Source organism: Mytilus edulis, chromosome 3, assembly GCF_963676685.1.
Source record: "Mytilus edulis chromosome 3, xbMytEdul2.2, whole genome shotgun sequence".
Taxonomy (NCBI): Eukaryota; Metazoa; Mollusca; class Bivalvia; order Mytilida; family Mytilidae; genus Mytilus; species Mytilus edulis.
Genome location: NC_092346.1, coordinates 85538100 through 85552707, shown reverse-complemented (window position 1 = coordinate 85552707; position 14608 = coordinate 85538100). Strand labels below are relative to the sequence as shown.

The following is a 14608-nucleotide window of genomic DNA, read 5'->3' as shown; positions in this document are numbered from 1 at the left end:
GGCCAGTTATACATGTAGCTGACTATACAGTATGGGTTTGTCTCATTGCTCATTTTTTAAGGCCTTACGGTGCCCTAAAATTGTAACTTCTATGTCGTTTGGTCTGTGGTAGAGAGAGAGTCTCATTGTCATTTTCTTATTTTCATCTTATTCAAGATATATGTTTGAGGGGTCCGCTCGACAGTCCGACAGTTCTATGGTCCGACGGTTTAATAGTCCGACAGTTCTATAATCCGACGGTCCGATAGTCCGACATATACAAATACAATATTAAGTCAATGTCAAGAAATTATAAACTAGGCTGAGAAATTGGGGAAGGACGAAATTCTACCGAGCCCCAGTAATGCGCCGAGTACAAACAAGTTTTAGAATTGACATCTTTGTCTAAGTTGAAAGTTCCCATGAAAAGATGTTATATAAAGGACTCTACTGCCCTTTTCAGTCATATCTCTAAAATGGCTGCTAGGGTCATTGCTGGAAATCGCGGAGGCAAAGTTTTAATATTCAACGGTTTCAAATACCAAAAAAGTTGTAAATGTTTGATCATGCATCTGATATTCACTAAGAATTTTAAAAAGGGGGTGGGGGTTCCAACCACATGTCCCCATTAAAATGCATTGATCGTTCAAAAAAAGGGGGGTTCCAACCCCGGAACCCCTCAACCCCTAACCTGGATCCGCCACTGTTGTTGACACACTAATCAATCAATTATTATTAACCAATTCATAGTCGGTGATGTAACATGGGTAAGTAAGAATTGAGTAATGACGAAAATACTCATCATACATTTTACATGATATATTTTTATATACCTTTATATATACGCTGGACTATACATGTTGGTGATAATTGAAAAGATGTAAATATAACGAAAATAATTATTTATTCATTTGCGAAAACAGAATCTCTTAACTTACCAGATCTAATTGCATGTAAACGAATTACTTACTGCGAATTAAAAATGGTTTCGTTTCTTCCTGATATCTATTCAATCTGGGGGAAATCACCAATCCACAAAGTGAAAATAAGGATTTCTATGCACCCACTTTCCACTTCGTATTAACACTGTATGTACACTTCATATTACATATGAAATAGTAAATAATATAAAAGATATATTTTTATCAGTTATAATAACAATTTGACAGCAATATAAATAAATTCAAATATAGCTTGTGGAATTTACTGAACTATTTTTATCACATATCCTGTGATTTATCAAAATCTATATATAGATAAGTTTCAAATTACACTAATAAGTTAAAGCACTAAACACGATCCCAAAGCTGTTATAAGCAAAAACAGCTAAATATAGAGTGTAAACAAATGTTTATTCAATGTTACATAATGTGAAACAAAAGTTTATTTGCATAGATGCTTTTAAATCTAATCCGTTTTTGTTGGTTTTTTCAATTCAAAAATTTCGCTTTTCTTTTTATCTGTGCAAGTGATTTTAAATAAGTCCCAGACTTTGAATATGTATTTTATAAAATCCAGGAAAATAAATTTACTAATTTATTGATAACCTTCGAAAAAGGTGAAAACAAACTCAAAAAGTATGTGAAACAAATACCTACATATTAACCAACCAGGCATGCTGAAAATCCCTGATTTAAAAAATAAATCCACTGTAACATATTTTATGACTACAAATTAAACACTTTTCCAAGTTTTTTGTTTGTGGCAAACAACGGTAAATAGCCTATATCATCTTGACATGACATATGAAAACCCCTTAAGCATAATGGTGTGTGTATGGAATAGTTCATGGAATTGTCCAAACCGATACAGGTGAAATGCGTAGAATAATACTGCTTTGTCTATTGTGGACACAGCAATAAAATCAGATTTAAGATCCTTATGAGCCCGTAGTAAAGTAAAAAAAACTGTAAAAAGCCTTATTTAATAAAATTTGCTCGATTAACCTTGAAGTGAAGACTAATAAAAATTTGCGTGTATAGTGAACCCCCTAAATAAAATAATACTATGTTCTAGACCACTTCTCCTTTCGGTGATCTACAGAAATGATTTTTTACTATATAGTATGTTAAATATATAAACAAGTGATAAGTTAAAAAAATATATATGACATTATAGATATAATCAAATCAAATCAAATCAAATCATTTTATTGGTGTAAAATCCAAATATTGCATTGTTACCAAGACAAACATGACAATCATTACAAACATACAATATCTAAATTTAAGCAACATTCACATTCAGATATAAGAAGATGTGGTATGGGTGCCAATGAGACACTGAACTCTCTCATCCAAGTCACAATTTGTAAAAGTAATATACCATTATAGATCAAAGTACAGTCCTCAACACGGAGTCTTGGCTCACACAGAACAGCAAGCTATAATTGGCCCCAAAAATGACATGTGTACTGTCAAACCATTCAAACGGGAAAACCAAATCGAGAAACGGGATACATTTATAAACCACATCAACAAACGACAATTAGTGAATTTACTGAACATCAGATTCAAGTTACTGTTTACGAAAAAGTTCAATTTGGGGTCCTCATCCTAGTCCTTGTTTTTAATAGTTTTGTGGATTCCAAACAAATTACAAGATTTTGAAGAAATTAAACAAAGCTTTTAAGTTCAGTGTTCATTTGCAGGATAAAACAATCTTCATACAGTGTAGAAAAATGTCAAATGTATTGAAGATCGGCCAGCCTCGCCTTCCCCTCTGTTTCTTAGGCTCGTCAAATAAATTTTATATTTTCAAAATGCACTTTACAAATATTGTATATGTCTATTAAATCATTCATGCAATTGTTATTATAAAGAAGGTGAAAAATTAATTAATTCTTTTATTTTTCCTAAGTGGTGTTCATTTTCTATCCAATATCATTTTGATGTGATATCTTAGGGAAAGATGAAGGACTAAAAAAGGGAACCAATGAAAGCTTGCAAGATACAGAGCTTGTTGTCTCATAAATGGTTTCGATGTCACCTGTACGTGCTGATTTGGTTATATTTGACATTTTGATTCACTTATATTTTTTGAGTGCTACTCATAATTAAAATTTCGATATTCGTAAAACGTGTTTAAAACAATGTTTAATTCTAACAGCTGTCATTCTTGTCATCGAATAAGTTAAAGTTGTGAAGATGAGAGTGCCCCTAATAGTAAGACAAATTGATAAATCCAACACATATATATTTAGAGTATTTACAATTTAACATTGTTGTGATGATATTAAGAGTTATTATGAATATGATATGTGTTTTCAGTCGTGTATCACTTTCACTGGTGAACGAACGCAACGGATACATGGATTTAATTCGCTAAGTACAAATGACAATAATTGTCGACATGCGCTTATAGTGCAGTAATGTTGGTACCGTTAGTGTTACAAGACCTGTTAAACATTAATTTTATAAGTATCTTAACCTCGATCAATTTTATAAACTTATCGATCATACTCTAGAAACATGTTTGTATAAACTACTTTGAGACTATTAGTGATGTACTTAAGCTCCAATGGCTTCTATAAAAGAGAAATAATTCTGATTGGAATTTAGAGTTGGATGCCATATCCCGTTACACGACAAACGGCTTCTAAATGGAATATATAATGAATAACAAGAACTATTTCAATGCCTTAATTCTAGCAATATAAAATAAAATGATGGATTGAAGAATTTGTAAATGGGGAATTGCAATTTAGATTTGTCTTTATTTTAATTAATTCTTCGTCATTATTTGATTTAAATACGAAGGATGCAGATAAAAGTAACAATTTGAATTTGAGTTTATGCAGCAATGTATAAACTTCATACAGTATGCATACTGCATTAGCTTTTACAGGATAGAATTACAAATCTGGAAAAAAAACCTGATGATCCTATACTGTTATACCATGTGTTATTGGAAAGTAGTCATACTGGTTGAGGCTCCCATAAAATGTATAGTCTTGTTAACCACATAATACATTGTTCACTATGAGTATAGTACTGTTTCGTTTACGACATTTCTGTACTTATGAGTATAGTACTGTTACAGCGGATTCCATTGAGTGTGTAGCCAAAGGTAATATATTTGGTTAGCTTGTTAGCTGAACCGTGAAGTCTTTATAAGTTGGTATACTACCCTCCTTTCAAAGTAGCATAGTCCAACAGACAGATCGATTGGTTTTCTGTCGGACTAGTCTATTCTTAAATTAGGGTAATGTACCTAACCTAACAATGACTTCACGGTTCAGCTAACAAGCAAGCTAACCAAATATATTACATTTGGCTTCACACTCAATGGAATCTGCTGTAAGTTCGATTTTTTTTCTGTATTTATCGTCTTGCTTCCTTTTCTTTAATATGAACATTGTAGAAAATGACAAAAATTGATGTTCGTAAAATGCACACTTTATTTAACTATAAGCATATAGAATAGATTATAACGAATATGAAAACTATCTAACTATCTATCAAAATAGATAAACCATTCTCACCCTAAAGTGATGTTTTAATTGATGAAATGATAATCAATAAATGTTTGACTATCTTTGAACTGAAAGACCAATGAAATGTTGACATCACTAAGTGATAGGAGGCCGAAGTCGATACTATATATTAATATATTTTTTCTTGGACTTTAAATAATGACGGATCGACACGTTCTCCCTGGTCAACACTGGTACGAAGGTGTTTTATTTTTTGGATACAGTCCACCAGACATTCTGGATGCTGTAAAACATTTTGAAGTTCGTGACGACGATGTTTTCATTGTGACTTATCCAAAAGCAGGTAAGACATTGATTTACAACTTATTATTATTGCCTTGCATACACACAGTAAACAGTTAAAACACATCTTTTCTACCATTAACTATCCTGATATTTCCAGGGTCGTTAACTAATTCTGCCTGAAAATCTTTGTAAGACAAAAACTGCACCCGACTGACGTTGAACATTAAAGCAACCACAAGAAAGTTTTGAAATCGCCGCTAAATATAGTTTGCATATATACGTATTTAATAAGACAACATGAATGTTAAGTTAGAGCGTTGCTGTTTACGAGGGAAAACCTGAAACCAAGGGTATTAATGTGACACTGGCTAAATTGAAATTGAAATTTAAGGTTGAAAATATGGTTTATTAATTACTTTTAATTGACTTTCAACACATGTGAAAGGTTTGGTTTGGGATACTCTTTGTGAGGAAAACAATTAATCGGAAAGTGTATGAGGCACCGATGACTGCGTATACTCTCAGGTCGATATCTTTTGTTTCTGTCTTTGTGTTAGGATTTTGTGTGTGCTTGTTTCGCATCTGATGATTCAAACATTCAATAACTGATATTTAAACTTATTTTTTGTTGTGCTGTTGTTACACCATTTTTCATAACAATGCTATTTGTAAACGTCACAAGCTATGAGCCTTTAATTCCGTGATGGTCGTTGGTTGCCGTCTGCATGAATTGCAAGATATTTTTGTTATTACGGGGCCTTTTATCATACGGAATGTGTCTTACTAATTGCTGAAGGCCGAATGGTGCACTTTGATTTGGGTTTTTGGTCTCTAATAGATAGTTGTATCATTGGCAATCACAACACTCTCCTAATTCTTATTTTCAGTTCCCTTAAAGTTTAATGGATAACATCATGATTTAACTGACAGCTATCAATATCTTTAAATATGTCACATTATACCACAAATAATTCAATTTGCCACAGTCACAATCATATCATTCATTCATTAACTACTGCGTCTTATCACTTACCGGCTGATGTTTACTGGTCACGAATTGCATATCTTTCTGAAGCTCTTGAGATAAACCAAATTTTTGGTGGATTTAAGTAGGTTAGTTTAAGAGTTTTTTTGACTGGTGCCTATCTATTTGTGTTTTTGTTACCGTTAGTGTTGTTCCTTATCCTTTTACTTATGGTTTTATAAGTTGGTATATTCTAAGCTCGTGTAACGTCTTTCTATAGCAGTTGCACAATAGATCCCTCCCGACTTTGGTGGGGTTCGTGTAGTCTACTTCGTGTTACTCAGTCTTTTGTCTTTTGTCTTTTGGTATTTTATTTTTTTTGCCTTTTGCCATATGAGTTTGAATGTCCCTTTAGAATCGTTTTGCTCTCTTTTAAACTGTTTTGATTATTATAGTATTTCAATATTTACTGTTTGTCTTAAAGGTACAACATGGATGCAAGAAATAGTATGGTTAATTCTCAGTGATGGAGACTTTGAAAGAGCGTCGAAGCAACAGGTGTACTTCCGGTCTCCTTTCCTAGAATTCAAAGATGATATTTTGAATGAAGTTGGACTAGATTTGGCGAATCCCATGCCATCGCCAAGAGTTATTAAAACGCATCTCCCAGTAAAACTTGCACCTACCCAACTATGTCAAAAAGAATGTAAGGTGAGAAAATATTAAAATACTCTTTGATAATGAACATTTGCAGAATTAAAAGAACAGATACTATTGCTAACAGTTATCTATACTATCTGTTGTTTGTAATTATCAGGTTTTCTACACATAAGTGCACTAACTTGTTCACACTAAACAGAAAATAACTAAGTGAACCAAAATGATGTTACAAGAGCGTACGCATTTGTCAACATAAAATGTGTATTATATTTTGTTATTTTTAATTTTTTCCCATCAGGTATTTGATAAGGACAAATTGAAATTGTTAACGTTTGTTTATTATGATTATTTTTGTGTATTGTAGCTTTAAAAAATTACAACGAGATTTTTTTTGTAATTCAATTCAAAATATGTAAAGGAAAATTTAGGAATAATAAGAACTTAAAAAGTTATTGACCCAAGCAAATTGCATATAATAGATATTTGCTTGAATTCTAGTAAAAAGTATAAAAATTTTCATAACAGTTTATAAATGTTTTTCAGGTGGTTGTTATGTTTCGGAATCCAAAAGATCTCTGTGTCTCATACTATCATTTCTACAGATCAAGCTCTTCTTTCGGAAATTTTAAGGGCACATGGACTGAATTCGTAGACATGTTTAAAGATGGGCATGGTAAGAGGTTTTCTTTCAATAACTATGTTTACATGTATCATAGCCAGTATGTTTTTTTAAACAATCCTAGATGTATACTTTGTTGAACCATTCCAAGAGACAATGTAAGCGGTTGTCAAGGCTTTGGTCAAGTATGACAACTCGTGCGATCTAAAAAAAAAAAAAAAAAAAAAAAACGCCTTGCAAAAACCGTTTAAACTTATACCTAGTATTCAATTGATTATTTGTTTTGTCAACAGACTTACAAGATATCAATTTTTTTCAAACACAACATTTTGTCAAGATTGTGACTTGACATTCAGTTCAAATCCAGAAAATTAAGTGTGAAACATCCTTTTGATTGAGAGTTATTGAATTTTTTGTGTATCCATATGCTTATTCATTGTAATCAGTTAGATGGAATAAAGTGTATTATTTACACATATGCATAAGAAAAAAATGTGAAGACAACATTTTGTAACGTCCATGCGTATGAAGCGCCTTCATCTGTAACGCCCAAGCCGAATATTTGAAAGCAAAACCCATATAAGAACTAGAACCGTTGAGGAGCTATATGATATTTCAGGACCTACAATAATTAAAAAGTTGTGATTAAAATAAATCTTTGCTGCAGTCGCAAACACTAACATAATTAAATACGGAACTTAAAATTTGACGGACATTTGAAAAGGGAGAATCAATGCTCATATATTTTTTTGTAGATTTATTGCGGGTAAAAGCGTTAATTATTTTGTATACGAAGCGCGAACTCCTATAAAACGTAAAAGAAGAATCATGCAGATCAAGTAACTCGTTAAATCGTCGATTCTTCAGTCTGTATGATATTTTATAAATGATTTATATTTCTGAAATATGTGCTATGTCCTTATTAATAGATCTTAATAGCGTTAAGCAATACTTTGGAACCAGAATATCAATTGCAGTAACATTGATTTTCGTTAAGGATAACGGCTTACTAAGTTCGATCACAGAATGTATAGGTTGCTGATGTTTGCGAGCTTTTCCCCTAGTAATCAATGTACTTATTACTAAAATAACATACTAAATGAAACATTAAATAGTAACACAGATTAGAAATTGTCTTCCGTATTGCCTTCGAGATATTTTCCGTTTAAAACACTGGCTTCAATTGATGAGAAGATGAAATCGAATTTAGTGGCATCTGCAAAATTATGAACTAAAATCAGAGGAAAATGTTAAGACCAGAGTAATGATAAGACTTTAAAGTTAACCAAAAGTTAAATGTCTACGAAGAGAAAATGAAAAAAGCCCAAAAAACAAACAAAAGAGTAGTGAAGTGAAAAACATTTGATCAAATCTAAACAAACAAAACAACGGTCATCACAATTCATTGCATATAGTGTAATATCAAAACTTATTTTTCCAAAATGTGCCAACAGATACAGTTTGTCAAACAGCACAAACAATGCAACTCTTCAAACAATTAAACTAATATCAATAACTAGTAGAAATCAGAAACCAACGTGGGTTGAGCTTCAGTCACACTAGACCACGCTCACCTAGATCTAAAATAAATTCAGATCGTGGTCAGGTCGCGGTATGAGCGGCATAAAAATGTAGATTTTCGTTGTTTTCACGATGCTGCTACGTCCTCAATACGCTGCTACAACGATCCCGCTACGATTGTACCACGTTCTCACCACACTTATTCTGCGACCTTACTACGATTATCACGATCTTACTACGATCATCACGTCCTCACTACGACCATACCACGATTAATCCAATTGCAACACTTTCTTACCACGCTTCTAATGCTATTATAGCACGCTCTTACCGATACCATACTACGATCATACCACGGTCATACAGCGATCTTACTACGCTCTCAGCAATAACTTCAGAATCGTGTTCCATATAAAAACGCGGAGGGAGGGAGTGTAGGTAGAGACAGAGGCAGAGGGTTCTCTGAAACGAATCCTGATCCAATAGAATGTCAGATTAACCAATCCAAACTGAATCACAACATATTGCGGGTGCATCAAGATCATTGTAGTACAAGGATCCAGTTTTAGGTGGGCATCTAATAGCAAATTGTTTGCCATATAATGCACTACATGCATGTGGAACGTTCAATGTCTTCTGAATTTCGTCTGCAATCGCCATCCAATCATTTGGGTCAGTTGGACATGATAATCGTAGTGAATTCGCAGAACGTGGTATAATCGTAGCGTCATCGTTGTAGCAGCGTATTGAGGACGTAGTAGCATCGTCATCGTGAAAACGTGCGGGTATGCTCAAGTATTGCGCGAGGAACAGACCGAATTGATAAAACTACATAAAAGATAATGAAGGTGCAAGCACGATTTAAATGAAGCAGCCCTTGCTATATCTAAATGTACACTATATGTTTTTGGTAAATATATGTTAAAAATAATGATTGCTTTGATCTTGGATGTAAACTCTATAGAAGTGAATTTCCTCAAGCATGAACAACCGTTTTCTGAGAAACTCAAACGGTTAACATAGGTTCTTGTATAACAAGAAACGAATACAACAAATTAAAAACCGATAAATTAATCGAACCCTAGAGAATGTTGTTCAAGCATTGATGTAGATGGGCGGCTCATATATTTCGTATATGAAATTAAAAAACAAAATAGAACTATTGAGCTTATTCTTTTTTTTTTACCAACAAATAAATATTCTTCATTCTTCAAATTGCTTGTTTCATCTTTACTTCATTGTCCAAGCTTCAATAGAGTATCCCTGTGAATTACTTTCTGAGTATCCAGGAAAATACACAGAATATAATAAAATATAATAAAACATTATTCCCATCAATTATATTAATCTTTTTAACTTTATGAAAAATACATTTTGAGATACTGTTTTGTTCTCATTCATAAACCTTCGTAAATCCTTTATAAACATAGCATACTCATCTAAAAATTTCAGTTTTTGCTCGGATACATAGTACGACTTGTAAATACAAAAACCTATAATTGTCAAGAAATAATTAAAACCGTTATACCCTTAATCTGATATTTTGTATCCAAATACTATATGTTTTGCTAATATCTTGTTTTGAAAATTCATTTTTGCTAGAAGATAATGTACTTTCTCCCAAAAATCTTTCAAAAATGAACATGTAATAAAGAAATGCAAATAATCTTCTTCTTTTGTTTTACAAAAATTGCATTTATCGTTCTCAGATATTTTTCACTTTAATAGTAGCTGCTTTGTAGGAATAATATATTGAAGCAGTTTCCATCTGAAAATTTTTAACTTATTTTCCTTTAAAATTTTAAATATAAAATCGTATACAAATGACATCTGTGGTATGTATTCTAATTTTAAATATCTTGTCCAAATGTTGATACCGATTGGCTTTATATATTTGTTATCTACTAAAGTTTTATAGAGTATTTTATTGTTGATATCTTTTGTTTCAATTTGTTTATTTTGCCATCTTAATTTAACCTTACATATATTGATTATACTCTTAATGGAGTTTTCTTTTTTTTAAACTTGCATCCATTCTTTTGGGATGCAGGATTTTAACATCTTAAACTCTGCAATCCAGTTTGTTTTATTAATTAACTTTTTTAAAATAAAACTTTCAGATAAATTTCCTTCACGATCGAATATGTCGTTAATATAAACCAATCCACTTTTAACCCAGCTCGGGAAAAACAAGCATTTGTTGCGACATTTAATATATTTATTTCCCCAAATAATCTGTTTTCTAATATTAGAAAAGTGATTAGAAAATGTTGATAAACCTCCTCCTGTTTTAACCCAACTTGAAATTACTTGTAAATAAAATTCGGGTATTTTTGCAAGTCCATCTATTGATTTAATATCATCTAAATTCATGTTAAAAACAAGAAAGTTTTTACCAAGATTGTTAAAATATTTAGTAGGAATAATCTTCCAGTTCGGCATATTGGTTCTTAACCCCCCTTTTTGGTATTCGCCAATAAGTGTGTTTCTTTTCACTTTGTCATTTTTTCCTTCCCAAATATATTTGAAACAACAGCTTTCAATTTCTTTCAAGTAAATATCTGGAACTTTGCACGAAGTAGCCAAAAATGTAAATTTTGGTAATATTAAAGATTTTATGATCAATATTTTCCCAACCATTGTTAATTTTCTTTTTTCCCATGTTTTAATTAATGATTTCATGTTATCTATTTTAGGTTCCCAATTTAACTTTTCACATTGAAGTCTATCGTGACCAAAATAAATGCCTAAAGCTTTGACAGGTTTGTCTGTCCAGCGTATGCCCTCAATCTTATCTACGCTGTTTTTAAGCGCCCCAATCCAAATTCCTTCTGTTTTATTACGGTTTAGCTTCAACCCAACCCTGAGAAAGAGCCAAATGTTTCAATTATATTCATAGCTTTAGATATATCTGATTTTGTACTACAAACAGAGTTGTATCATCAGCTAATTGTGATATTTTGATGCTATGTGTTTTATTATCTATAGTAATGCGAAAACCTTTAATGTCTGAGGTTTGCCTCAATCGCTCGGCCATAATTTCGACCGATAAAACAAAAAGTAAAGCCGATAAAGGACACCCTTGACGGATTCCTCTAGAGTTATCAAAAATTTCGGATACCCATCCATTATTTATTACACACGTCTGTATTCCCTTATATAATGTTTCCACCCATGATATGAATGATTCATTAAAACCAAAATGTTTTAGAACACCAAACACTGAGCTTATTCTTAATGAAAACAGACCTTCACACATGTTACTCTTATTTCAGTTTACAGGGTAGACATTAACTATTCAAAATTATAGACATGAATTTATTGGTTATTCAACTATAATTCAAGATTTCATATCCCTTCTTATTTATTTGCATGTAATGCCATATGTGCTTTTGTAATCCAGTTGATCATGGATCTTGGTTTGATTTTACACGTAGCTGGTGGAACATGCGACAACATGATCATGATAATGTTTATATTGTATTCTATGAGGATATGAAAAGGGTAAGTTTAAAAGGCGAATGCTTATGCATGGGTGTTGAAATCCTTTTCGGCTCAATTTGAAATTAGAAAGAAGTGTAAAGACACTACAAGGTTTGACTCATGCGACTTCAAACGAAATCGATTAATCAAACCGAGAACAAATAAACCAGCGCATTAGCATCAAGAAAACTAAGAGACTTGCATCCGTATTCGTTTTTGTTTTTATAAACTAAGGCAGCGTATCTGAAAAAAAGGATTAAAACGAAGGCAAAAATAAGGACAAGTAAACAGAATATATATAGTGCAAGTCTGCTCAATGATTATTTAGAAACAATCAGATTTATACTTTCTGGAGAGTTATTATTTAGATTCTCAAAAGTGTCGATAAACATCATTATCACAACAAGAGTTTAGTTTAATGGTGACATTCAGTCGCTATAGGTATAACAGAGCTATAAAGGTATTTGTTGTAATTACATTAACTTCAGAAAACAATCTTTTGAAGTTGAAATAGACTTTTCGACTTTTCAACCAACTTATGGTGGGAAAGTGATCCAACACTCAAGTTATATCATCTGATTGTTAGTATGTTGCCCATTACGCAATTAAAAATGCATTTAAAAAAAATAGAAAATATTTATAAACTTGTATCTCAATCATAAATCGGATGTGTGTTTCTTTTTCAGAACCTAAAAAAAGAAATAGTGAAAATTTGCGATTTTCTTGGAAAACAACTCGACGACAAAACTATAGAACGCATCAGTGAGAATTGCTCCTTTGAGAGCATGCGTAATAATCCAATGACCAATCATTTAGATGTTTACTCGATTGATAGCAAAATATCGCCATTACTACGGAAAGGTATGTGTACGAATGAAATCTGAAATCTGTAATTTCATCACCACTAACTAACAGCACAACCAACTTTACTGCTCAAATTTACACAAAGACACTTACTTTAAATAAATCAAATTTAAACGGCAATAACTGTTCTTTCCTAGATTTAGATAATACGGTCTTAAATGGGAAACTCCAATCTAAAATTTACGACAAAAGGGACGATTTTTCGTTCCCTATTGTAAATTTTCCATTTTTAGATGGTGATGTTCCTTTGGCACATCTTACGGTGTTATTATTTCACAGCTCGTTCGCTATGCCCGTGTCTGCATGTTATGACGTTTTTGATTTTAACGAACGTAATCTATGTATTACTGGTAAATAATTAAGCCAAGGATTTCGTTAACGTAAATTACTTAAGAAACCTTTAATAATTTTTTTCCATAGATATAAAGATTTGGTTTTGAAGTTTAGTTATACCTGTAGAAAACTTATTTCTAATTGGATAGCACATCCTCACTTTTACGGAAATGCTGTTAACCGAGCCCGAAAATTTAGAAACGATCCTGGTAAACTTGTCAATCCTTTAAATAAACTTATTCTAAAAGGTTACCAATTCAGCACTGTAATAAGATCATTGAATATGTTTTTTATTGGTATAAATATTGACTTTGTTATCAGTAGATTAAAAATTGCACAAGGTCATGTTTTTCTTTGACTGTTTATGAAGTCTTTGCATAAAATCAATTGGATGTTGGATGTGTACGGATTGATAATTTAGTCTTGGATGCAATGCATGATTTGTTCTTAGTTGTCAGAGGCTTTGAACTAGCTATCAGTTAACTTCGAGTACTCTCAGATCTGTACCTAGTGTCTTTTTGTTGTTGAGATGTACAAGTACCCGTCCGCGTCCACTTGTATTTTTATCCATCTGATGAATTAAGCCTTTATCAACGGATTTTTATAGTTCGTTCTTATGTTGTACTGTTATACCACTGTCCCAAGTTAGGGGATCCCGCTAACATGTTTAAACCCACCAAACTCTGTATGTATGTGCCTGTTCCAAGTCAGGAGCCTGTAATTCAGTGGTTGTCGTTTGTTTATGTGTTACATATTTGTTTTTCGTTCATTTATTGTACATAAATTAGGAAAAAACACAAAACCTTCAATTCTGAGTAAGATTGTGATTTGTTGATTTTCTTTTCAGGTACTGTTGGTGACTGGAAGAACAATTTTACAGTACAACAAAATGAAGATTTTGATAAATTTTATCAATCGCGCATGGACGAGTTCAATATCCCATTCCAGTATGAACTTTGAAATGCATTGCACAATGCAAGGTGTTCTTTCCAAAAAATAGGATTATTAGAAGTTAAAATAAACCAAGAGTTGTAGAGCATCATTTTTTTTAAATTGCTTTATTTTTTAGGATGAAATTTGAAAAAAAGGCAGGACAGGATTTTGAGTAAAAAAAAAAAGGCAGAGTAAAAAGGCAGGATGAGTAACTTGGCAAAAAAAAAGGCAGGATGACAATTGTTGTAAAAAAGTCAGGATAAGCTAAGGAAAAAAAAGGCAGGACCGAATAGACTGAAAAATAAAAATCAAATGGTAGCTCCCTTAGTTCAAACGATTTACTGCAACATTATTTGAACTATGCAAACATTTTGAAGGAGTCCGCCTCCGTTTAAGTAATATTTGAATTATTTACTCTCAAGTTCTCATGCTTTGAAATCAAATGATCCAGACAATGTTTCCTTCATCTTTAGGTACTATATAATTCATGAGAATTCTTTTTTTTTGCTTACAATACATGTTTGTTGAAAAA

At 32.2% G+C, this 14608-nt stretch overlaps 2 protein-coding genes across 3 annotated transcripts in view; one reads left to right on the top strand and one right to left on the bottom strand.

Moving 5' to 3' along the window:
• LOC139514597 (uncharacterized) overlaps positions 1 to 1580 on the bottom strand; it is a 31794-nt gene extending 30214 nt beyond the window's left edge. Inside the window, exon 1 of one of the 2 annotated variants that reach the window (XM_071304007.1) lies at positions 950 to 1580. Coding sequence is in view for 1 of the 2 variants with exons in the window: in XM_071304005.1 (XP_071160106.1) it covers positions 918 to 932 (15 nt within the window). In the remaining variant the exon portion in view is untranslated. Of the gene's footprint in view, positions 1 to 917 lie in introns of both variants that reach the window. The other variant, XM_071304005.1, reaches the window with a different exon arrangement.
• A 2813-nt stretch (positions 1581 to 4393) lies between these two features.
• Positions 4394 to 14248, top strand: LOC139517666 (sulfotransferase 1C4-like). Its single transcript, XM_071308947.1, has 6 exons — positions 4394 to 4757; positions 6148 to 6374; positions 6867 to 6996; positions 11867 to 11967; positions 12633 to 12807; positions 13991 to 14248. The coding sequence occupies exons 1-6, from the start codon at positions 4613 to 4615 to the stop codon at positions 14101 to 14103; spliced, it is 891 nt and encodes a 296-aa protein (XP_071165048.1). The 5' UTR covers positions 4394 to 4612; the 3' UTR covers positions 14104 to 14248.
• The last annotated feature ends 360 nt before the right edge of the window (positions 14249 to 14608 follow it).

What these genes read in the sequence shown, in the direction of transcription:
- LOC139517666 (XM_071308947.1), top strand. Translation starts at nt 4,613, where the DNA reads ATGACGGATCGACACGTTCTCCCTGGTCAACACTGGTACGAAGGTGTT. An exon ending in TGTGACTTATCCAAAAGCAG is followed by an intron (nt 4,758 to 6,147) that starts GTAAGACATTGA and finishes TTTGTCTTAAAG; the next exon opens with GTACAACATGGATGCAAGAA. An exon ending in TCTATGAGGATATGAAAAGG is followed by an intron (nt 11,968 to 12,632) that starts GTAAGTTTAAAA and finishes TTTCTTTTTCAG; the next exon opens with AACCTAAAAAAAGAAATAGT.